The sequence below is a fragment of the Aspergillus foveolatus genome, assembly GCF_047715535.1.
Source record: "Aspergillus foveolatus strain CBS 279.81 unplaced genomic scaffold BDW70scaffold_37, whole genome shotgun sequence".
Classification (NCBI taxonomy): domain Eukaryota; kingdom Fungi; phylum Ascomycota; class Eurotiomycetes; order Eurotiales; family Aspergillaceae; genus Aspergillus; species Aspergillus foveolatus.
The window spans coordinates 194,929-215,692 of record NW_027396101.1 but is presented as its reverse complement, the minus strand read 5'-3'; the positions used below and the strand labels follow the sequence as shown (position 1 = coordinate 215,692).

The following is a 20,764-nucleotide window of genomic DNA, read 5'->3' as shown; positions in this document are numbered from 1 at the left end:
CCCCCCCCGGGCCCCGACTCCGGCTCGGAATTCGAAATGCGGCTGCGGAATCACGTTGTATTGCTGGGGGTGAAGAACATTATTCATATATCGATGCTAAGCTTTTGGCTCTTATTCAGGATAGAGTGTTGTTGTAATCTATGGAAAACTAGTAAAGCTATTCAACATAGAGAACACATAACATCCCGGAAGGGTATCATCTATCAAGTAAGGCAGGAGCGAGCTCAAGAAGAACTGTCTGTAATGTGTTTGTCTTTTTAAACTATCTCGTCAGCAGCGAGAGGTGTGTTTGGGCGTGGCCTAAATTCCCGTTGGACTTCTGCCTACGTTCTACTGTAGGTGGTCATTGACCCCGGGCCAGCGACCGAATTACCACAAAGTAGGCCTTTCACGAGTCATTGGGATCTCCTCTGGGCCTAGTTGACAGTATCAGTTCCGTCCATAACCCATGAGGTAGTGATTGCGAGTAGAGGTGGACCCGACTCAGATACGGTAGGGCTGCGCTGGCCTAACCCCAGCGCCAAGGTCAAACTCAATCCTTAATGAGTTTACATGCCGGAGTATATTCGGGAGAACTCTTCATCGTTCATGCTCAGTTGCTTCAGAAGAACAGATCCTGCAGTCTCAGCGGCACCGGGCTAGGCTTAAATGCAGCTAAATATCCCGCCTTTCTTAAGCACCGTTTCAGCATGGCACTAACTGAGCCGCTTGTGCATTCTTGGAATAAAGTGGACTATACGATTCAGTGAACATGACCGTGCATGAAATGGTGCCCATAGAGGTTTGTTGGAGTACTCCAGAGTACACAATTGTGGGAACTGGACGGTAGAGCAGTAACAGAAGCCTTAAATCGACGACGATCGCCAATTTGATACTCCAAAGATTACGAATTTTCAGCTTCTCGTCAGGATGAAAGTCTGCCCGTACAAAGCCCTCTCGGTGCTTGAGAGCCTTAGGCCCAGCGCTCTGCCCTACAAGACCTGTCCAGCTACTGCATCAGTCTCCGGCTGCGTAAGTCAATCTACAGCATCTCTCAGTACATCCATAGACCAGATCATCCGTTGCTAAAGACGTAGTAAACAGTGTACAGCACTCCAGTCCACCTCCCTCACGACCTCCCTCTACGACCCTTCGTCCCCAGCCTACCACGCCTCGCAAGCAACCTACTGGCGCGTCGACAACACCCAATTCTATCCCTCCTGCATTGTCCAGCCACGCTCAGCGTCCGACCTCTCCATAGCCCTCTCCGTACTAGTCTCGACCAACGACAATACGCCGCAATGCCGGTTTGCCATCCGCGCCGGCGGGCATAGCACGCTCGTCGGTGGGACGAATGTCGATTATGGGGTCACCATCGACCTCTCGGTGCTGAATAGAACAGTCTACGATGAAGAGAAGCGCATTGCGTCAATTGAGCCGGGAGCCAGGTGGAAGGGCGTATATGGGGCTCTTGCAGAGTACGGGGTCGGTGTTGCCGGTGGACGGGGAGGGACGGTAGGCGTAGGCGGGTTTCTGGTGGGTGGAGGGAATTCGCATCATAGCGCGCTGTTTGGATTTGCTTGTGACTCCGTGGTCAACTTCGAGGTAGGCATTCCCGTCATCTTCAGACTCTAGAGGCTTCACACGGATCCAGAGCTACACTGACCACGGCCAATGCGGACGAATGTAGATCGTCCTCCCCAACGGCACCCTCACCACCGCAAACAGCACCTATAACCCGCGCCTTTTTAGAGCTCTCAAAGGCGGCTCCGGCAACTTCGGAATAGTAACGCGCTTCGACATGGAGACGTTCCCGCAGCCGCGCAACTCTATCTGGGGTGGGATCGTCACATATGAGCACGACGAGACCAACGTCAACACCCAGATCAATGCCTTGATTGATTTCACAGCGAACGTCAAGAGCGACCCATATGCCTCGCTGATTCCGCTGTACACGTACATATCCACGATGGACAGACCAGTCATCGTCAACTCACTCGTTTACACGAAACCCTTTGCGGACCCGTATCCGGATGCGTTTAAGGCATTTTATCCGCTGCCGAATATCTCTGACACGACCCGGCAGACAGACCTTGAGGGGTTGGTTGGGGAGTTAGAGCCGGAGAGTGGGCTGCATAGTAACTTCTTCACGGTGACGTTTGCGAATGACGCAGCGATATTGAAGAAGGCGGTTGAGATCCAAGAACGGCTGATTGGGCAGGTCAAGAAGATTGCGAAAAGCAGCGAGTGGAATATCAAGAGTCTGTATCAGCCGTTGCCGGGTTTGTTTGCGGAGATTGGGAGGAAAAAAGGGGGCAATGTGCTGGGTTTGGATGAGGGGAGGGATTATATTTGTAAGTTCTCCTTTGGCCTATTTGAATAATACTAATCAGCAGTAGTGGACCTCCTTTGGCTTACCTGGGATCATGTCGACGATACGGCGCTGTTTGACTGGGTTGGAGAGACATTTATGAGTGAGCTGGATGACTTCGCGCGGTCTGTTGGAGGCGACTATCCCTATGTCTATCTCAACTATGCGGCCGAGTCGCAGAACCCGCTGCGGAGTTATGGCGAGGAGAATCTCGAGTTCCTCAAGGCTCTGGCAAAGGAGTATGATCCTCACGGCATTTTCCAGACGCAACTTCATGGGGGTTTCAAAGTTAGTTTGGCGTAGCCGGCCGAGATTCGTGATAGATACGTGGTCATCTCTCGTGATTAAAAATATCTACGGTCATATGTACAGTACAGGATTATGTCTCTAAAGCCAAGCGAGAACTTGAAGTCCAACAAAGAAGAGCACGGCGCTCATCATCGCCCCAGGGCCTAGGCTGGAGGCTGCGGATAAAGTTCCGCAGCACGAGTCTCGATCGTAACTGACGCCGTTCATGTCGGCCGCAACCTGGAAAACCGACCCGTTGAAATTGCCTTCATTGTAATAGTCGACTAGCAAAAAGTTCGGAGGACGATTCCATCGCGCTGGTTTTGGTTAGTACCTACCACCAAGTTCGAGGATAGCTACTTACTGGTACAATTTTCAGCCATCCGGCCCACACTGCCGTAGCCATGGTCGGCATTGGTCTCGTTGAGCAAGGCTGTGTTTGGTATGAGCAGGTTAAGGCTCGCGATGCTGAAATCGATGTTCAGGTTATGGTTGGCCATATACATCCGCTTCCTGGCATCTTCCGCTGCCAAATCAGGCGGGCGTTGCACGGTGCAGGGGAAGTCGCGGTCCGTAGGAGAGAAGGGTGTCTCCCACATCTGCGAGAACTCATCCATCAGCCAGGGGTAGGCTGTCTGATTGGCCTGGTAGTCCATGAAGACGATCGCCCTTTTGCCAGACAGAATAATGCTACCCAGCGTCGGCCAGTCATCAAGACCCATAGGGATCATGGGCGGTGTAAACACGAAATCCATCAGGCCCGAGCTCTCAATAGGCACTGTGAAATTACCGGGGTCGACATAATCGTAGTTCCCGATGAGAATCGTGACTACATCGTAGGGGTGCTGCCTCAGCCATTCGGTAACGTTGCTGAGATAGTCCTCCAGGGGCCCAACATTCAGCAAATCGCAGCTGGTGTGACAAAGATACATCGTGCCATTCATTATGTGAGTTTGGAATTGCACTATACAGTCAGCTCAGCTTCCGATACCATCGGTGAGGATACATACGCATTCGGACCCCGTCATCCAACTGGTAATGCACGTCCAGCGCTTGATTGGCAGCGACATTTCCTTGGGCCACGAACGGGCTGTTGTGGGCAGCAACCTGCGTGATATTGGAGTATTTTCGGTCACAGAACTCGGGCCAGCCATTGCAGGGCTGCGTGTTGACGACAGGCGTCTGGGACGGGCTTGGAGTAGCGGAATGCGTGGAGTTCGCCGTTGAATTACCAGATAGAGTTGTTTGGCCTCCTATCAGCACAGTTACCGAGTCGGAAGTACCTGTAATGGTTGCGTTGGCGGACGTTGTGGCATTGGCGTTCGGGGTGCCCGTCACCTGCACGGCCGTTGAGCCGATCACCGTCCCATGGGTTCCGGTAAGGTAGACGGTGGTCGAGTAAGTAATATAATCCCCCGAAGGGACGGTGGCATCATCCACAGTGGTCGTGATAGCGCTCGCGATTTCAGCCAGGGAATGCGAGATGGCTTCCTCATTGGAATCGGTGGTGGTGCTGGTGCTGCTGTCGCTGTCGGAGTCGGAGTCGGAGTCTGTGTTTTGGGAGAGCACCCGACCGGCGGCCAGAAGAGTCAGAAGCCAAGTTAACCTCATTCTGGAGTCGATATTGACAGAATAAGGATAACTTCAAGATGGAGAGGACAGCCAGGAAACCAGGAAAAAAAACAAGAGGTTACTGAACAGAACGTCACGGCCGCCCAACTCGAGAAACCCGATGAAGGAGCAGACAAAACTGCTCCAGCTGCTAAAGCGGGTGTGGCGAGTGTGGCTGCGCTAACTGAAGTTCCGATCTGCCTAGCATAGCCGCCAATAGACGGCTTCACAGGGGCGGATTGTCGGTGGGTGACGTCGCCGGCTGACAGCCGCAAGCCCAACAACGGTCCAGACTTTTTATTTTTGATGCCCGTTAGGTCACCGCATTCTGAGCTGCAGATGTAAACTTGCGATCGTGATACAGCATTTAATGTACACCCTACAAGTCTATAGACTCCAGTACCTTGTTGGGGCTGACTGTGCGAAGTTTATATCATTATCAAGACACAGCAGAAGGAAGCCGCGACTGGCCCCTAACCCCTGAGCTGTCCAATTATATTACCATTCAGTTCCTGATCAACTGAAGATCACTAGTGCTTCGTCGTTGCGGCCTAGAGTGGATGCGTCGGAGAGCTCGACGGTGATCCCTTTGGCCACTTTTACTGTAGCTGCCAGCCCTGCCCAAGCAGAACCTTCATTTTGACCCTGCTCCCTCCACTCTTTCATGCTTTCATGCTGATGCTCAATTCTGGGCTACCATCTCTTAAAAAACACATTTCGTTATCTTTACTCGCCTATCCTTTTTTTTCCCTTTTTTTTTTTTGCTGCTCTCGTTGGTCACCATAATCTAACGTCATTGAGTTTCTTGGGTTTCTTTTGTCGCGCTGACTTTTCTCCTTGGACTATCCCGATCACTTTCATATCTATTGTTATCGTTACTCCGCCTCACCCGTCTTACCCGACCAGCGTATTCATATCTACCGGTCTACTCAGCAGTTGTATTTTTAATATTGTTAACGTGTCTGCCCGTTCATCCCGCATCGGCCAGGGTCTATGGCGGTGCTACCTCGCTTCCGCAAGAGCTCGGAGCGGCCGGTCTATGGCCGGAGTCGACGGACTGTACTCACACATCGCATTCTACGGTCGTTCCTTCACCTAATCGCCTGGATATTTTTACTTCTCGTTGTCATCGGGAATATCTCGGACAAGCCCGTTCTCCGACAGACGTACTTCTTAAAAATCGACCTGTCCGATATCATCCCTCTATCCGTACCCAACGCCGTCTTCATCAACAGTATTGCGCGATCTATCGGCCTGCATGATTTCTACCAGGTTGGACTCTGGAATTTTTGCGAGGGCTACAATAACGAAGGCATCACCCACTGTTCGAAGCCCAAGACACTATACTGGTTCAACCCAGTTCAGATTATCCTAAGTGAACTGCTTTCTGGAGCATCCAGTACGTCCGCTTCTCTTTTTCGGTATCAAACGCACACTAACCGCTGTAGTTGCTCTTCCATCCGACATAACAGACGCCCTCGACCTTGCCCGAGCCGCCTCCCATTGGATGTTTGGTCTCTTCATCACCTCGACCGTGCTCACATTCGTTCTCATCTTTGCATCTCCGCTTGCTGTCTCATCGCGCCCGCCGCAGACGATCTCTTCCGACCCAGGAGTCAATCGACTACACCCTCCGCACCGCCGACGCACTTTTATCTTCTGCCGCGCCATACCATTTACGATCATCACCTTCCTAACTGCCATCTTCACAATCGTTGCCGCGGTCATCGCGACTGTTATGTTTGTCTTGTTCAAGAATATCTTCACCAGCGGTGATGCATTCGATCTCAACATCAGGGCCGAGTTGGGTACCCATATGTTGGCGTTTATGTGGATCGCTGCAGCGTTCAACCTTATCGCGTTCATCGTTGAACTGGGTTCTTGCTGCGCTGCCTGTTGCGGTGGACGAAAGGCGCGCAAGGCACTCAAAAATCACCCTGAACCTTCCACGGGCACTGCTACCGGCAGCGCTACACCCGAGATGCGCGAGAAGAGTAGCCCGCACTCACGCAGTCCGACGACATCTGAACATCAATAAGCAGCCTATCCTGGTATTCATTTTGTATATACCAGCGATAGGAATCATCCTTAGGGATCATCAATATATATGCAATATTACTCACGGAAAGATCTAGGCTATAAACTCGAGGAAGATAGACGGTTTTTGAGGTGTAGGTGGGCTCAATATGCTACTATATACATTTGCTACGATGTTACGGTTACGAAATACAATTGACATGGCTGATTGTTTTATCGGAATTTCCGCATCTGCTAACCTGAACTCGGAACCCTCCTTCCGAGGTCTGGAAATCCCGATAGATCGGCAGTAGGACAATCTGGCCGTTCCCGCCTTGTCGAATGCCCTCGCGTTCGACAAGCACCTCCAACTGTTCCCCACACCCCAGATTCTGCACCCCAGGGAGAGACCCTGATTCGTTCTTTGCAACCACACCAAGTCTTTCGCTACTTGGCATTAATCAACACCGGCTGGGCAATCTATTCCGGCTCATTTTTATTTCTTCTAGAGACACGGGATATCCTACTTGACTCCATAACTACAAGCGTAAGTGAGTATACCTCGGACTATCCACAGTGCGCCGCTACCATAACGAAGAATCTGGCCAGTCTACGTCCAATGCTTGCCCATAATAGTAAACATCCCCCGTATTTAAAGCCTTTTCATGCCCCCAATCCCGACTCATGTCTAGATGTGAGTACGCATAGCCCACCCATTTCCCGTTGTACTGACTGTACTCACTATGCATCCCCTTCACCTCCTGACTACAGCCCTCCTGGCAACATGCACATCCTCTTTGCCCTCCTCCCTCTCTCACCAAAGACCTAAATTCGATGACCCTTACACGAAAGCCTTTCAGCCTTTCTCCTGGTCCAGCGCCAAAGTCCGCGGCGCAAATCTTGGCGGTTGGCTGGTCCAGGAAGCCTCTATCGACACCGCATTCTGGAACACCTATGCCCCGGACGCGCCAGACGAATGGACACTCTGCACAAGCCTGGGCTCGAAATGCGCATCCGTCCTGGAGCACCGCTACGCCACATTCATCACAACATCCACAATCGACACCCTTGCTTCTGTCGGCGTGAATCTCCTGCGAATCCCCACCACCTATGCTGCATGGATAAACCTCCCCGGCTCCGGTCTATATAGCGGAAACCAAAAGGCCTACCTCCGAAAAATAACGGAGTATGCAATCACGAAATATAACATGCATATTGTTATCGACGTGCACTCGCTGCCAGGCGGTCTAAATGGGCTCGACATTGGCGAGAAGAAAGGAAATTGGGGGTGGTTCTATAACGCCACCGCATGGAACCAGTCTCTTGATGTCGTTGATGCCGTGGTTGAATTCATCTTTACTTCGAGTTCGCCGAGGTCCTTTACGCTAGAGCCTATGAACGAGCCAACAGATCGGAATCGGGACGATGATCTAACGATGGCTGTTTTTGGGACACCCGCGGCGCTGTCGGATCGTGCTGCGGCTTATGTCATGAGCTTTTGGAAGGCTGTACTGGAGCGCGTGAGGACTCTGGAATCAGGCATCGGATCTGGGGTAAGTGGGACTATACCTCTCGCTTTCCAGAGCTTTAAATTGCCCTCCTATTGGGGTGTGAACTTTACCGCGGACTCGAATGTCGTCTTTGACGTGCATAATTATTACTTCGAGGGGCGGAATACTACGTCTGAGAACCTGCCGACATATATGCGCTCTGATGCAGAGGAGAAGTCGATAACTGGCAATGGGATTCCTGTCTATGTTGGCGAGTGGGCGATCCAGGCGGCGTATAACAATAGTCTTGCGTTAAGGGAGAGGAATCTGAACGCCGGGTTGAGCATTTGGGAGGAATACATGCAGGGCAGCGCGTATTGGACTGCAAAGTTTGAGGGCACTGATGAGGTCAACGGAGAGGGGGATAAGAAAGATTATTGGAGTTTCGGGCGATTCATCGAGCTAGGTTATCTTGGTTGATCGATTAATTCCTTCCTGTGCGTATCAATGGTATATAGCATAGATATACCAAGCAAAATTCGAGAGAATTCGCACTATAAGCACCGGGCTCCATCGAAGCAACGTAATCAAGGACAAGACCAGTAACAAAGTTCAAGGCTCAATGGTTGAAATATGCAATATCAAGAATTTGTAAAATATCACGATGGTATATCAGGTGTTTTCTCTTTCTGATTCCGTCCCTCGCCAACTAGCCAAGTGCAAACCATGTCACGCTCACGACCACGTCCAACCCCTTGGCATCGGCGCCGGGGTACTTGAACGTCCACATTCCATCGCGGTTGACGTCCCAGAACGCCCCAGAAGCGGAGTGCATGCCGCGCTTCCCAGTATTGGCGGCGGAGCCGTCTGCAGCAGCAGACTTGTCAATCAAGCCTTGTTGCACAATGGTGCTGTTCACGGTGAAGCGGTATGGAGGAGGAGTGGATGGTGTGGAGGGGGTGGTAGCGGCAATGAGGGCCTTGAGGATGGAGTTCTGTCACACAAAAATCACGTTAGATAGTGTAGGTCCCGGCAGCCACGGACTGTAGAGTTCAGGCGTACGATTATCTCGGAGTTCCATGTCCCGACCTGGGTGTGGTCGTATCCATCGGCTTTTTCAAGCGCGGAGTCACAAGCCTTGTTGTGCATGCGTTAGTCCGAGTTTTGAAAGGTGGCTGACTTAAGGTACACGGTGCACCAGTCTGACACCCACAATGGTTTCAGGGACGGACCTCTGTGGCAATCTTGGTCAACTCCGCGACAGGAACGGGCTATTGTAGCAGAAGTTAGCGATCGCTGTTTTTCTTGCCGATATCACGCGTTGAAGGGCCATCGTAAGATTGAAGGTCACGTACAGTAGCGGGTGAGGTCTCGACAGCCATTGTGTGTATGTAAACGCGCGTAAGGCTCGTGTGGTCGTTGTGTGTATGTAAACGCGCGTAAGGCTCGTGTGGTCGTTGACGGTCTTTGCGACGAAGTCAGTATGTCTGTTGACGTTGAGAGAAGGCTGGCCTGTGACGTTGCCCGGTGAAAGTTGTGGGCAGAACCAGAGATAGGATTGTGGGGGAGAAATGTGGACCGACACCGGCGAAGCGACAAATCCGGGGAAGAGAAATCGCACTTACCTAGAAATGCAGTTTTATGCAGGATTGTGTCAATGATTGACTCGACGAAGGTCACAGAGAAGGATCAGGGTCCTGTTGCTGCTGAGAGGACAGGACACTCTGTGCCATCATGGACGACTTCGCGGCTGGTGGTTGGTTCAATTTGGACTAGCCTGGCCGGCGCTATGCCGTAGCTGGCTCGAGCCAGTATGTCGTTACCACTTCTGGACTAGCGTGTTGCTTGTCACGACCGACATCGGCACCGGCGCTACATTAGTCCGCAAGCGCCTAAGGCCACCAGACAAGAAGCATACCGCGTGCACGTGGGTGCTTTCAGGCGCCTAAAGGCGGCAGAAGAGCCACTTCGGCCAATTCCGTGATGGCCCGGCCGCCCCATCTGGCATCCGCTCACCACACTCAAGCTCTGATGTCCAATCAACCAGATCACCACAGTCGAGATCTTTTAGTTTCGTACCGCACTATCTTGCATCGTATATATCTCGCTTGATTCCTCCGCTTTTCGATTTTTTATCCCGCTGTCCGACCTCCTGCTCCCGATTCCTAACTGCTCGAAGCTGTCTAGCTCAAGCTATAGCTATCACCCCGCACAATGTCGAGCCAGCCGCTTCTACAAACTGCCCCAGGTCCGTGATCTCCAGTTGATCTAGAAGGCTGCAGGAGCCACTACTAATGCCAGGAATTAGGCAAGCGCATTGCCTTGCCTACGCGCGTCGAACCGAAAGTCTTCTTCGCAAATGAACGTACCTTCCTCTCGTGGCTTAACTTTACCGTCATCTTAGGCGGCTTGGCTGTCGGCCTTCTCAACTTCGGAGACCGCGTTGGGCGCATCTCCGCCGGTCTCTTCACCGTCATCGCTATGGCGGCCATGATATATGCCCTCGTAACCTTCCACTGGCGAGCGCAGAGTATTCGAAAACGAGGCCACAGCGGCATTGATGACCGGTTTGGGCCAACTATCTTGGCTATCTCGTTGCTTGCAGCTGTTGTGGTGAACTTTGTTCTGCGTATGTTGCAGGATTAGACGGAATGAGGATGAAAGCAGTTACGCTTGAGCGCTTGCTCTATAGGGTATATTCTTGGTTACTTGTTCGTTGGCTGCCGGCTGGTCGGCCGCGAAGCTTAACGATACTACGTGGATGCATGTATTTTTATCTCATCGATTCGACATTGACCGAGTTCCGATGTCTGTACCGTCGACCGACTGTTTGCGCTTATGTCTATCAGTCTCTTCATCCTGAGATATTTTTGCACAGATCTCTGTTACTCTTGATTAGGCGATGGGCGTTGTGTTTGGACGCATTCAATGAAAATTTCTAATACTCGGGTTATTACGTTCCTTACTGGCATGAATATCGCATAAAAACAGAACCCATACAAATAACAAGCTGTGCCTAAAACAGTCGCAGAATACGCGCTTACCAGAAGCAGCAGCGACAATCACCAAATATTTCGAAAATGCTGGCTTTCATGACATATTCTCAGTTCTGAACTCCAAGGTATCGGCAAACCCCGAAATGTCCAACCCAAACGCCATGCTAACCCACAACAAAACATACTACGAAAGAAGAAATGGAGACACAGTACGTTTCCGTATGAACGTAAACTCAGCGAGGCTCCGAGTAGTCGTTTAGTGCAACACACACTGCACCGCGATGATGCCCACTATACTGACGTATTATCTGACCTGAGGCAAGTTCCCAAAGTCGCGCATAGTGGTCACTAGACACAGTAACCAGATAGGCCGAGTCAGCCGAAAAAGCACAGTCCCAGACCCATCGTTGGTGATTTGCAAGAGTCGTTTCGAGAAACAATGTGCCTGTATTTGGATCCATGGGAGGGCCATCAGGCTGTACTGGAAACGATGGCGGCGGCTCAACATTGTTAGCAGGCTGGGTCCCGTTGAGCAGATGGAACGGAATACTGTCAGCCTTGCCCCGTTCAAGTTGCATTGAGTTGCTTTGACTTTCGGAGCCCGCAGAAGACGGAGACGCCGGTTTTACTTCTGCTGCAGACGGTGACTTGACCTTTGATCGGGCGGCGGCTGCAATTGCCATCTTTGCCGGAGGGAAGTCCACGTCGAGATTCCATACTTTAGCAGTATGGTCAGCGGAGCATGTTGCTAGATGCTTGACGTCAGGCGAAAGGAGGACACGAGTCAGATAGTCCTTGTGGGCTTGAAAGGTGCAAATTGGGACAATTCGAGTCACTTCGGCCTCTTGTATCATGCGCCAGATATACACATTTCCCTAATCAATTAGCATAGTTAGGAAGACATTGCAAGGTCAAAATACCTTCTTATTACCAGCACAAAGTAAGGATCCGTCGCTGGCGACGCTGACGCTATGCACGGCAACGTCGTCCTCCGGAATCAATTGATGTGTGCAGACACTCTCTCCAAGATCCCATACCCGAACAATGCCAGCACGATCACCGCTGATGAGCTCGCCCTGGTTTGGATGTATGACTACGTCATTCACCGGGGCTTTGTGTGCGTAGTTGCGCTGGAGGCTTCCTGTCCTGGTGTCCCAAACCTTTACTGTGCCGTCTTCAGAGCTAGTCACCATCCACTTTCCTTCGCAGTGAAATGCTACGCCAGTGATGTTGTTTGTGTGACCTTCGAATGTCATAACAGGATTTGGGTTCGTGGACTTGATGTCGTATAATTTCACATTGTTGTGACCGGCAGCCGCCAGATATCGCTTGTCTGGTGTGATGCAGAGACGGTTTACCTGGGAGTCGGGGTGCTGAATAGTCCGCGAGCAGATTCCCGATAGAGCCTCCCAGAACCTACCAGGTATCAGGATACTGTCCTGCGTTCGTTGAAGGTAAACTCACCGAATGGTATGGTCATAGCCGGCTGACATCCAGGCATGGTCAATTCAACTGCTCTTGAGACACTCATCCCGCACCAGAAAACATCGACTCACCAGTACAAAGTATGACACTCATATTTGCTATCCAATCTGGACGCTGGTAATTAGAAGACAAGTCTGACGGTCCCGCTGACAACAGGAGTGTTGCGAAAGACTGTTTGAAATCCTGCCGGTTTTATGCCCGAGGGGCTCGTGAGCGGTCAGTCAAGCGGTGTGTAAAAGTACATTTTCACGACGGCACTAGCACCTAAACATTTCCTGTAGCCTTCTCACTTTTCTCTTACCATCTGAGTTGACTCGGTTCTATTTATCATATGTCCACTTCGTGACTTGACACTATCACCTCGCTGGCAGGCCTGGTTCAAAGTGCCCACCAGACGTCAAGAGTTGAGTCGTTGAGACAGGTAGGGTGACTGAGTCGTGGTTCGAAGAAGAAAACGCGTGGCTTGAGTTATCCTGCCTTGTCAGGTTGGGAAATGAGTAGAGGCGCGGTTGAAGGTAACTCTACCTCCCTTCGTCCTGGTCCTCAAGAGCAAGCTCTTATGGATTCTCATCTGTACATGAATGAACTGGGGCTTACACCTTTCCCCGGGTTCCAGCTGCGGGGCGATTCCCTACAGGACAAGGAGCAAGAATGTTCCCTTGAACATGCACTTGTCGATGCCGGCAGACGCGATGAGATAGATCAGACGGACGGCGAGGTCGTTGCTGAGATTTCCGGCGTACCACGGACGGGTCTCGATGAGATCAACGCGGAAGCGAATGGTACAGTTAGTGACATGAATGATTCGTACGACCCTCTGTTTGATTCTACGGTTCCGGAGCTTGATTTTGTTTTCTCCCGCAAACGAAGCGCAGAAGAACTTTCAGAAATCCCGCCCGAGAAACGGCAGCGACAGCACCCAGAATCCCCCGACCAAACGCCTTCTCTTACGACCAACTCGACGCATGAATTACATGCATCTTTCTTCGACACTTTCGACTGCCTATTTGGAGGCGGGATCGAACTACCCTTAGTACTACCCGACGAACCTCTACCTGATTTCAGGGAGACACCCCAGGCTCCGTCTAGCCTGCATAGAACAAGCGAATGCACAAAGGAGGGATTCTCTTTGGATGAGCAGGACATTCTTGCCACCACCACCCGTGAATATTTGCAGGTGCGGAAAGAACCTGTGTATAAATCCCCTTATCCTGTCTCGGGAGGACCGCTAGGCTATCTTCCTTCAAATCCTGCGCTTCACGTAACATGCGTTGCCGTGGGGGACGAAAAGATGCTTAATGAAATCCAGAGTCTGCGGGCTCAGCTATACCGGACGACACGTGAGCGTGACCAGTTTAAGAAGTCACTTTTGCAATATGCAGAACTGGACGGTTCTGGAAAGTCACCGGAACAGTTGCTCCGTGAAGAAAATGCGATGCTTCGGCGTGTATCAACAAGACACCAATCTCGAGTGGAGGAATACAAGAAGGAAGCAACCGCGTGGAGAAACAAACTTCACGAGGTCAGTACTCTATACAATAATCTCCTGTATGAAATCGAAGTTACAAAGCGGCTCCCCGCTATTTCCTTGGTTCCAGCCGAGTACAAGCCACACCACTATGGACAACAATCCGTGCCGCTACCTTCTATGCAAAATGCGGGTGCTGGCAACAGTCAGTCTGCTGGATCTCCAACACGGCTACTAGGGCAACAAATCGATGCCGTCACGATAGATTTGACCCCTGAGTCGTCGTTTCCGCAAACATCCACGAACTATATACCTGCGCAGGTTACAAACGCTTACAACCAGTCTTCTGATCCGCCAGCACGACAACCTAAACAAACGCCTGAAGCTATTATGATAGATCTGACCGAGGAAGATGAACTGCTGCCTACTCCTCCACCTGAGCCAGAAAGTGCGACGCTCAAGTCGTTGCGCAGCAAGAAGTATGATTGGCTAAACGATACTTCCAAGTCCACTCAGATCTGCACTTCCCCCAGAGTTGAGGACGATGAGCTGGCTGTTACGATGGAGGAAGAATCATCACGGACTTGATTATAGAGATACCCTGTTTGCATTTTGACGGTTGCATAGCGAGGCCATGTATGTTAGCGTTTGCTTTGAATTCGAGATATGTGTGATTGAACTAGTACCATTCAGACGTCGATTTCGGGAGCTAGTTGCAGTGGATGACCTTGAAGTGGGCACTCCTTTTATACTAAACTACTCGCATGTCTTAACGTCTATAACCTCCTCTTCTTCCTCCCTGCACCCTCACCACTCTCCTTCAGATTCTCCTCTTTCTCCCCCTCCTCGCAACCCCCCAACCCAGACAAATCAAAATGCCTGACCACCAACGCGACCTTCTCAACATCCTTACAAGAAACCCGTTTCCCTTCGTCAGCCTCCTTATTCAACCTCGCCCTCAACCCCTCCACCCCTTCCCACAACCTCCGGTATTCCGCGATATTATACCTGACATTCGGTTCCCCGTTCGGCTTCACCTCTTTGCTTCTTTTCGAGGAAGAAGACGAGGACGGGTAAACACCAGCACAAACCCAAAGATAGACGTCGTCACTATAAAACGGTATCATCTCCGGACAAGCAACGGACAGAATCAGTGATGCTGTTGCGGACCCAACACCGCGAAGGGGCGTTGTAAGTGTCAACAAGGCACTCCCAATCGCCTCAAACCCATCCATCCTTTCAACAGATGCAGGTAAAGACGAGAACGCACTCGCCGTAGTGTCTGATATGGTCTTCTCTTGGTTTTGGCGGATCATGCTAAGGAGGGTTGGGCGGTAAACGCCGTGCTTTCTAGGAGTAGGTAGTTAGTTATCGCGTGTCATTGGTGCCACCTTTTATACACTGGTGTACGTGGATAGTAGGTCGGAAAGGAGATAGGCAGCAAACATACAACTTCCACTCCATCAACCGGACAAGTTCCTCCCTAGAGAGATGGCCCCCGCCTCCTCTTTCATTACCTAGACGTCTATCCGCAACAAGCGCCGGAAGGACATCATACCGCCACTCATCCAGTTCCAGAAACTCGCGAACCTGCTCAGAAACAGAGTCAAGATCCTCCTCCCTTTCTTTTTCAGACGGCGCAGTTCTTTTGTGAGTCTGGGTCTTGTTCGTCTTCAGCTTTGATTTTGCTTTCGATTTTGAATTCAACGTCGCGAGGGCCTTGGTGCGCGTTATTTGGCGTACTGTGGTCTCATATGCACCGAGGAGGGTGTCAAATGTGGCTAGGGCTATCGTTGAGGGATTCAGGTCTAGACTCATGGTTCTTGTCTGCAGCTTCTTGGGTTACGTGCTTTTTAAGACAAAATACAACGGCGCCAGAGATCAATGTTTGGATCGCGGTGGTGGTGGAAGTATGGGAGTGAGATTCAATTGGTTTCGGGTCGTCATTATGCGCGGCTTTACCGGACCTAAAGTCTTCAAGTCAATTTTAGTTGCGGACATTTGTTGCCTATTGTCCGCTAAAGAGTCCTACTACTACAGGAGTTGTATTTTTTGTGGATGGATTAATCTTCAAGCAGCCATCTACCTCAGCGATGAAATCAAATTGTTTGCTTTAATACATCATGAGTCGTCATAAATGAGCCAGAACGTCCCCGCAAGCCGAGCAGAGTCATGGCCGAACAAGCCTCAGCAAGGTCTAACGTATCGATTGATACACGGTAGAAGAGAAGAGATACATTATCAAATAGCAAAGGGCCGAGTAAGAATGGCGGAAATTCTATCTTCTTTATCGTTCAGGAGATCGCTTGCCATCCTCCTTGGCATCGCCCTGGTCGGGGCTTGAGCTTGGACTGATAAAGCTTACACGCTTCTCCTCTTTGCCCCGACTGAGCGGAACGACTGATGACGAAATCGGGTACTGTCCTTTCTTTCGTATGCTGCCATGTTTCAGAGGCTTAGCGGCACTGCCTAGCCCTACGTCTGCCTTAGGGTTTGAATCGCTGGCAGTAGTCGAGCCATTCGTATCGTCGTCCTCGACATCAATGAGGCCGAAATCGTCCCCATGCTCAGCATCAGATGAGCAGGGCCCGGGGCTATCAGAATCAGACGCCACTTCATAGTCATCATCATCGCTCACAAGGCTGGGGGCTTGATTTGACTCAACGGTGTTTGGGCTCAAATCGAGCTCCCGCAGCTCGTTCACTTGAGGGCCGGTCGGCGGATAAGGAGACTTATAAGGCACCGACGGCCGGGTAGGCGTCAGTGTCTCCAGCGCAAGGGGCTTATGATTTGGCCGTTCGACGCCCTTGTGGCCATCAGGGCGCTCAGAGGCTGTCTGCGAAGCTGTTGTTCGCATTGGTTGGCGTCCAGCACGGGTTGCGAGCGGTTTATTAGGCTTTGCCTTTACAGACGGCGTTGGCGGTTCAGGCTCTGGTTCCGAGTCACCCTCATCAGAAGTGTATTCATTGAGGTCCACTGCGGTCTTAGCCTCTCCAACTAGCTGGCCAAGGTCGAGATCAACACCTCGCATTTTCATCAAGGACGATAAGTGTGGAGTATCCTCAGAAGCAGTAAAAGCGTCGTTTGTGGCTTTCGCCACAGGTTTGTTGGGCCCCATTGGCGTATGGGATGAAGTACGAGGTGTTTCCACCGTCGATGACCGCTTCAGAGGTTCCGTATCCGACGATCCTGACGCTGATGGCGTTCTAGGTGTCGATTCGATACCATGAGCAGAGCGGATCAAGGGATGGACAAAACCGGGCGTTAAGCCAGTCGAAGGTTCATTCTTGCCCCCAATAACGGCACCAGCGTCATCCACCTCGACAGGTTCCCCAGAAGCCATCGCGGCAGCATCATGGCTTGCGAAATTGCGGTTATGCGCGATACGACAGTGATTAATGAAGCCCTGTGTGCTGGAAAAGTTGTCCCTCCGGCAATCTAGGCAGACTAATTTGACAAGAACACCATCCGACTTTCGTCGGATTATCATAGGTCCAGCCCGTTCTTTAGGAGCTGGGTAGCCGCTGGGTAAAGATTGGAGCTTCGTCCCAGTAGATCCCCGTTGAGGTCTTGTAGATTTGCCAGCCAAATAGGCAGTGTCGATAGGATTTCCGCGCGTTGAACGGCCTTCCAGAGGAGTCGTCGCGCCCATGCCCATAGGTGTCATCGGTTCAACCTCGCCACCATCAAAACGGGGATCTGGTAGCAACCATCGAGAGTAGTGGCGCGTGTAAGGGCCGTTTGTGACGCCCCAAGGCGCTGGAGAACGCGGTGCAGGTCCATTTCCAGGAGCCCATACCGACATTCCTGTTCCATTGCTGACTGAAAGTGATGGACCAGTAGCGTGCGAACCGGGATAAGGAATTTCGGCGCATCGGCGCAGTTGTTCCAAGGCGACCTGACATTTAGCGATCTCTTGGTCGATAAAGCGAAGTTCGTTGTGTTTCAGCAAAACCTCGAGGCTCAGCTGAGCTTCAAGAGTTTCGCGCAACCTGTCTACATTGACCTTGCGCGCTGGGCCCTTCTGGTCGTCGCGCGGAGGAGCGGACGGGTCAGAACTACCCCCATTCGACAACAAAGGTGGCATATCCGAGGCGCGCTTCGCAGTCTGGTCGGTGAGAGGTTCCGCAGGTATATCGCTTGCGTCATCCTTGCCAGTCGACGGCGCAGAGGTGCGCTGCTCGGAGATGTGCTTTGCAGACGCATCATTAGTTCGTAGCTTTGTTGCGACCGGTGCATCTCGAGTGGTAGTTGACTCGCTCGAGTCAGATCGCTTCCGCTTCAACTGCGGCAGCGCAAAGCCGTTCACGCCAGGAGGGGCGCAGTGAGGCGAGGTCGCAAGCATCTTGACCTCTTCGGTCATTACCTTATTGACCCCAATGGAAGAGGACCAGGGAAGCAGCCGAAACATGCCATGCGAGTTGTTGTGGCAAAGAAGGGCGCTAGCGGACCAGGTGTAAGCAATGCAGGGATGCGATGCGACACGACCTGTCTCAGAAGTAGAGGGGGGGGAAAGGAGCGAAAATTAAAATGGAGAAAAGAATAGGATTATCTGACGAGCGTCAAGACAATGCACCGGTGCATGCGAAACGCGAAGTCGATCCGGAGTTAAAAGATGATGAGGCGTCCAGTGGCCCAGTGTTTGCTGATCGGGCGTCGTTTGCGACCGGCGGCGAACAGCGGACGGCAACAGGCAGACCAGGCAGGCAGACAGCAAAGGGGGCAAGGAACAAGCCGCCAAGTTGCCAACGCGGATGAAAAGCGACAAATACTAGTTGGAATAAACGGTATTATATTGGCGAGAAAAAAGGGCAAGATTCTCAGAAGAAAACCAGCAGAAGATAAGCAACGACAAACACAACAGACGCGGAAGAGGTAAGGATAGCTGGAGAGTCGGAGAGTACAGGCCAGAAAGCTCTCGACAACTCACATGCAGCCGGAAAATGGAGTGGGAACCACGGCTGTTGGGAGAAGAAACGGTGGCGGGATCTATTAATAAAGATAGGAACAGGCAGCAGACGACAGAAGGTTGGAATTAGTAGGAGTACAGAGTAGAAGTCCGTCCAGGGACTGGTTGCGTGACAGCAGAAGTATGGGGAAGCAGAGCGACGAGGAGGAGATGAAAGGGAAAGGGGGAGTGAAGAGTGAAGCCAGATCGGGCGAGAAGAGGGAGAGTCAGGAAGACAAAGACAGAGCGACCGAGACAAGAGACAGAGAGGTGACGAGGCGAAGGAGCAGGCAGGAAGTTGAGCGCCACCGTGATTGGAAGACTAGCAGCATACAAAGAGCAGGTTTCCTTCTCTTTCTCCCTGACACGTCAAATCGAGTCTGGACTGGTCTTTGTCTGACTGCCAACAGCCACTAATCATGACCTCACTTTGTGGACGACTCGGCGCCTGTCCAGTCAAAGGTACTGAACTATCATTTGGGTAGATATATGTCCCACGGTTCGGCTCCTCTCGCATGGGCCTGATGAACAATCTATTGTCAACCGCTCTTACATCATTGCACCTTCTTCCCGGCGTAGTCCCAGTCACAGCTTGGAAAATATCTCCAGATTCTTTCACTCTGTCTTTAGGCCTATCGGGCCATTCCATGAACCATCCGACAGGCTGCGTCTACTAGCGACTTGGCACGCAGATTAGCTCCTAGGGTCCAAGACCCTCACATTCAGGACTAGCATATCATAAATATTTCTCAGCCCTATTACTGAGGGAGCTCCTACCACGACGCATTTCAGTCACTTCATCTTGATCCCTCCTCTTTGTCAGTATAGCGGTTCCACCCCTACAGAACTCCCAGCACAGCAAGCCCAACCCCAGCCCCAACACCGAATCCCAGCGCAAGCTGCACCCGCCCCGCCGCATCGTCTGCCGTCTCCGACGCCGCGGCCCCATCACTGGTAGTCGTGGTCGTGGTCGCCGTCGCGTCGCCATCCGTCGCCGACGAAGTTCTAGTCGATGTCGTAGTGACGGTAGTCGTCGAGGTCGTGCTAGTGGGTTCGAGCTGATCTGCCGCGTTGCAGTATGAGGTTCGCTGCTGTGCGACGCCGTTGCGGCCGCCATCGTTGGGACAGTTGTCGTAGCATCTGTGTTTAGTCTTCTGATTAGTATCTTCGTAGAGTACATGGCTTATAGACGAAGTTTGGAAGGGGGCTTCCATACGTTAGCAGACTAGTCGTCTCGTCGCAGAGACAGCGCCACTCATTCGCACCGCACGCATCAACTCGGCCTTGGACGGATTCCAGGCAGGTATCGAGGATGCTGTAGAAGATTCTTTAGTATGGTCTCTAGGAGATAGAGCCATGTGATTATGGCAATGAAGACGTACTTTTGAGCCAAGCAGGTGCTCGAAGACTGACTGCTGGTGGTAGTAGACGTTGCATCCTGCGCAAGAACACAAACAGAAGCAGACGCGAGAACAGAGAGGAGAGAGAGGAGATGCATCTCGAGTTCTTGCTGGTGAAAATTTCTGGTGTCTGGAGCTGTAGGAGAGATGGGGTGTAAAGGGGGTAAAGAGGCTGCTGCAGGGAGACGGAGATTATAAGAGCACGGAGTTACACCAGATGGGCAAGGAAGTTAAGCCCGTTGGAGGTCTTGTTTACTCCGTAGACAGAGGGAAATGCTCAGGGCCCAGCCGGAAAGATCCTAAAGCGGCTATTGGAAGCATGCAGAAGGCTGGTGCGGTGCCTAGAGTACGTTCTGAGCAAGTTCTCTGCCACCAAGCCAAACCATACATATGATGTTTACAGACTCGCTCGAACACTGGGCTACTACTCAAACCAGAGGGAGTTTATCGAGTCGCGTTTCACTGAACCAAAGGTGTTGGAGTTACACTGAATGGAGTCAAGAGTCATGTCACCAGGGCTTATAGAATCCTTGCAATGCCATATCTCAGGTTGTAGCCTCTAGAAATAGCTTCATCCAGCGCAAGAAAGCTGGAAAGATAGCACTCCGATTTGGGCAGACTCCAGGTTATCGATTGGACATGTCACGGTCTGATCTGTCAAATACAAACGAACTATTGGTGGGAAATCTCTAGTTAATGTCTGGGCAACGCC

At 51.6% G+C, this 20,764-nt stretch overlaps 11 protein-coding genes across 11 annotated transcripts; 5 read left to right on the top strand and 6 right to left on the bottom strand.

The window, feature by feature from the left end:
* Positions 1 to 909: 909 nt before the first annotated feature.
* BDW70DRAFT_151527 (FAD-binding oxidoreductase) lies at positions 910 to 2,653 on the top strand (the record flags this gene model as incomplete). The annotated part of the gene is made up of 4 exons (XM_073739305.1): positions 910 to 1,011; positions 1,084 to 1,584; positions 1,670 to 2,333; positions 2,376 to 2,653. 4 exons carry the CDS (start codon positions 910 to 912, stop codon positions 2,651 to 2,653), a joined length of 1,545 nt encoding a protein of 514 aa, XP_073594449.1.
* BDW70DRAFT_139635 (PLC-like phosphodiesterase) lies at positions 2,554 to 4,352 on the bottom strand. The gene is made up of 3 exons (XM_073737437.1): positions 3,649 to 4,352; positions 3,003 to 3,602; positions 2,554 to 2,955 (listed from the first exon to the last, which is right to left on the bottom strand). Exons 1-3 carry the CDS (start codon positions 4,247 to 4,249, stop codon positions 2,738 to 2,740), a joined length of 1,419 nt encoding a protein of 472 aa, XP_073594448.1. The 5' UTR covers positions 4,250 to 4,352; the 3' UTR covers positions 2,554 to 2,737.
* A 656-nt stretch (positions 4,353 to 5,008) lies between these two features.
* BDW70DRAFT_79338 (SUR7/PalI family protein) lies at positions 5,009 to 6,334 on the top strand. The gene is made up of 2 exons (XM_073744869.1): positions 5,009 to 5,648; positions 5,698 to 6,334. Exons 1-2 carry the CDS (start codon positions 5,243 to 5,245, stop codon positions 6,285 to 6,287), a joined length of 996 nt encoding a protein of 331 aa, XP_073594447.1. The 5' UTR covers positions 5,009 to 5,242; the 3' UTR covers positions 6,288 to 6,334.
* Positions 6,335 to 7,008: 674 nt separating this feature from the next.
* On the top strand, positions 7,009 to 8,327 carry BDW70DRAFT_169268 (glycoside hydrolase superfamily; the record flags this gene model as incomplete). The annotated part of the gene is made up of 1 exon (XM_073742640.1): positions 7,009 to 8,327. One exon carries the CDS (start codon positions 7,009 to 7,011, stop codon positions 8,233 to 8,235), a length of 1,227 nt encoding a protein of 408 aa, XP_073594446.1. The 3' UTR covers positions 8,236 to 8,327.
* BDW70DRAFT_139630 (dynein light chain Tctex-type family protein) lies at positions 8,001 to 9,471 on the bottom strand. Its single transcript, XM_073737436.1, has 5 exons — positions 9,381 to 9,471; positions 9,111 to 9,220; positions 8,988 to 9,026; positions 8,818 to 8,892; positions 8,001 to 8,749 (listed from the first exon to the last, which is right to left on the bottom strand). The coding sequence occupies exons 2-5, from the start codon at positions 9,135 to 9,137 to the stop codon at positions 8,465 to 8,467; spliced, it is 426 nt and encodes a 141-aa protein (XP_073594445.1). The 5' UTR covers positions 9,138 to 9,220; positions 9,381 to 9,471; the 3' UTR covers positions 8,001 to 8,464.
* Positions 9,472 to 9,665: 194 nt separating this feature from the next.
* On the top strand, positions 9,666 to 10,711 carry BDW70DRAFT_139629 (putative vacuolar transporter chaperon Vtc1). Its single transcript, XM_073737435.1, has 2 exons — positions 9,666 to 10,003; positions 10,064 to 10,711. Exons 1-2 carry the CDS (start codon positions 9,970 to 9,972, stop codon positions 10,399 to 10,401), a joined length of 372 nt encoding a protein of 123 aa, XP_073594444.1. The 5' UTR covers positions 9,666 to 9,969; the 3' UTR covers positions 10,402 to 10,711.
* Positions 10,712 to 12,383, bottom strand: BDW70DRAFT_139628 (WD40 repeat domain-containing protein). The gene is made up of 4 exons (XM_073737434.1): positions 12,308 to 12,383; positions 12,216 to 12,237; positions 11,672 to 12,167; positions 10,712 to 11,626 (listed from the first exon to the last, which is right to left on the bottom strand). The coding sequence occupies exons 1-4, from the start codon at positions 12,327 to 12,329 to the stop codon at positions 10,985 to 10,987; spliced, it is 1,182 nt and encodes a 393-aa protein (XP_073594443.1). The 5' UTR covers positions 12,330 to 12,383; the 3' UTR covers positions 10,712 to 10,984.
* A 368-nt stretch (positions 12,384 to 12,751) lies between these two features.
* Positions 12,752 to 14,440, top strand: BDW70DRAFT_139623 (uncharacterized protein). The gene has a single exon (XM_073737433.1). It carries the CDS (start codon positions 12,796 to 12,798, stop codon positions 14,290 to 14,292), a length of 1,497 nt encoding a protein of 498 aa, XP_073594442.1. The 5' UTR covers positions 12,752 to 12,795; the 3' UTR covers positions 14,293 to 14,440.
* A 40-nt stretch (positions 14,441 to 14,480) lies between these two features.
* BDW70DRAFT_161524 (uncharacterized protein) lies at positions 14,481 to 15,522 on the bottom strand (the record flags this gene model as incomplete). The annotated part of the gene is made up of 2 exons (XM_073740990.1): positions 14,481 to 15,054; positions 15,155 to 15,522. The coding sequence occupies 2 exons, from the start codon at positions 15,520 to 15,522 to the stop codon at positions 14,481 to 14,483; spliced, it is 942 nt and encodes a 313-aa protein (XP_073594441.1).
* A 469-nt stretch (positions 15,523 to 15,991) lies between these two features.
* BDW70DRAFT_151520 (uncharacterized protein) lies at positions 15,992 to 18,049 on the bottom strand (the record flags this gene model as incomplete). Its single annotated transcript, XM_073739304.1, has 1 exon — positions 15,992 to 18,049. One exon carries the CDS (start codon positions 18,047 to 18,049, stop codon positions 15,992 to 15,994), a length of 2,058 nt encoding a protein of 685 aa, XP_073594440.1.
* Positions 18,050 to 19,396: 1,347 nt separating this feature from the next.
* Positions 19,397 to 20,385, bottom strand: BDW70DRAFT_79269 (GPI anchored serine-threonine rich protein). The gene is made up of 3 exons (XM_073744868.1): positions 20,035 to 20,385; positions 19,869 to 19,967; positions 19,397 to 19,792 (listed from the first exon to the last, which is right to left on the bottom strand). Exons 1-3 carry the CDS (start codon positions 20,148 to 20,150, stop codon positions 19,492 to 19,494), a joined length of 516 nt encoding a protein of 171 aa, XP_073594439.1. The 5' UTR covers positions 20,151 to 20,385; the 3' UTR covers positions 19,397 to 19,491.
* Positions 20,386 to 20,764: the final 379 nt, after the last annotated feature.

What these genes read in the sequence shown, in the direction of transcription:
- BDW70DRAFT_139635 (XM_073737437.1), bottom strand. Translation starts at nt 4,249, where the DNA reads ATGAGGTTAACTTGGCTTCTGACTCTTCTGGCCGCCGGTCGGGTGCTC. An exon ending in GGATGACGGGGTCCGAATGC is followed by an intron (nt 3,603 to 3,648) that starts GTATGTATCCTC and finishes CTGACTGTATAG; the next exon opens with TGCAATTCCAAACTCACATA. An exon ending in GATGGCTGAAAATTGTACCA is followed by an intron (nt 2,956 to 3,002) that starts GTAAGTAGCTAT and finishes AACCAAAACCAG; the next exon opens with CGCGATGGAATCGTCCTCCG.
- BDW70DRAFT_79338 (XM_073744869.1), top strand. Translation starts at nt 5,243, where the DNA reads ATGGCGGTGCTACCTCGCTTCCGCAAGAGCTCGGAGCGGCCGGTCTAT. An exon ending in ACTGCTTTCTGGAGCATCCA is followed by an intron (nt 5,649 to 5,697) that starts GTACGTCCGCTT and finishes TAACCGCTGTAG; the next exon opens with TTGCTCTTCCATCCGACATA.
- BDW70DRAFT_139630 (XM_073737436.1), bottom strand. Translation starts at nt 9,137, where the DNA reads ATGGCTGTCGAGACCTCACCCGCTACT. An exon ending in TCGAGACCTCACCCGCTACT is followed by an intron (nt 9,027 to 9,110) that starts GTACGTGACCTT and finishes CTGCTACAATAG; the next exon opens with CCCGTTCCTGTCGCGGAGTT. An exon ending in CATGGAACTCCGAGATAATC is followed by an intron (nt 8,750 to 8,817) that starts GTACGCCTGAAC and finishes TTTGTGTGACAG; the next exon opens with AACTCCATCCTCAAGGCCCT.
- BDW70DRAFT_139629 (XM_073737435.1), top strand. Translation starts at nt 9,970, where the DNA reads ATGTCGAGCCAGCCGCTTCTACAAACTGCCCCAG. An exon ending in GCTTCTACAAACTGCCCCAG is followed by an intron (nt 10,004 to 10,063) that starts GTCCGTGATCTC and finishes GCCAGGAATTAG; the next exon opens with GCAAGCGCATTGCCTTGCCT.
- BDW70DRAFT_139628 (XM_073737434.1), bottom strand. Translation starts at nt 12,329, where the DNA reads ATGAGTGTCATACTTTGTACTG. An exon ending in GGCTATGACCATACCATTCG is followed by an intron (nt 12,168 to 12,215) that starts GTGAGTTTACCT and finishes GATACCTGGTAG; the next exon opens with GTTCTGGGAGGCTCTATCGG. An exon ending in TTTGTGCTGGTAATAAGAAG is followed by an intron (nt 11,627 to 11,671) that starts GTATTTTGACCT and finishes CTAATTGATTAG; the next exon opens with GGAAATGTGTATATCTGGCG.
- BDW70DRAFT_139623 (XM_073737433.1), top strand. Translation starts at nt 12,796, where the DNA reads ATGGATTCTCATCTGTACATGAATGAACTGGGGCTTACACCTTTCCCC.
- BDW70DRAFT_79269 (XM_073744868.1), bottom strand. Translation starts at nt 20,150, where the DNA reads ATGCATCTCCTCTCTCTCCTCTCTGTTCTCGCGTCTGCTTCTGTTTGT. An exon ending in AGCACCTGCTTGGCTCAAAA is followed by an intron (nt 19,968 to 20,034) that starts GTACGTCTTCAT and finishes AATCTTCTACAG; the next exon opens with CATCCTCGATACCTGCCTGG. An exon ending in GAGACGACTAGTCTGCTAAC is followed by an intron (nt 19,793 to 19,868) that starts GTATGGAAGCCC and finishes GACTAAACACAG; the next exon opens with ATGCTACGACAACTGTCCCA.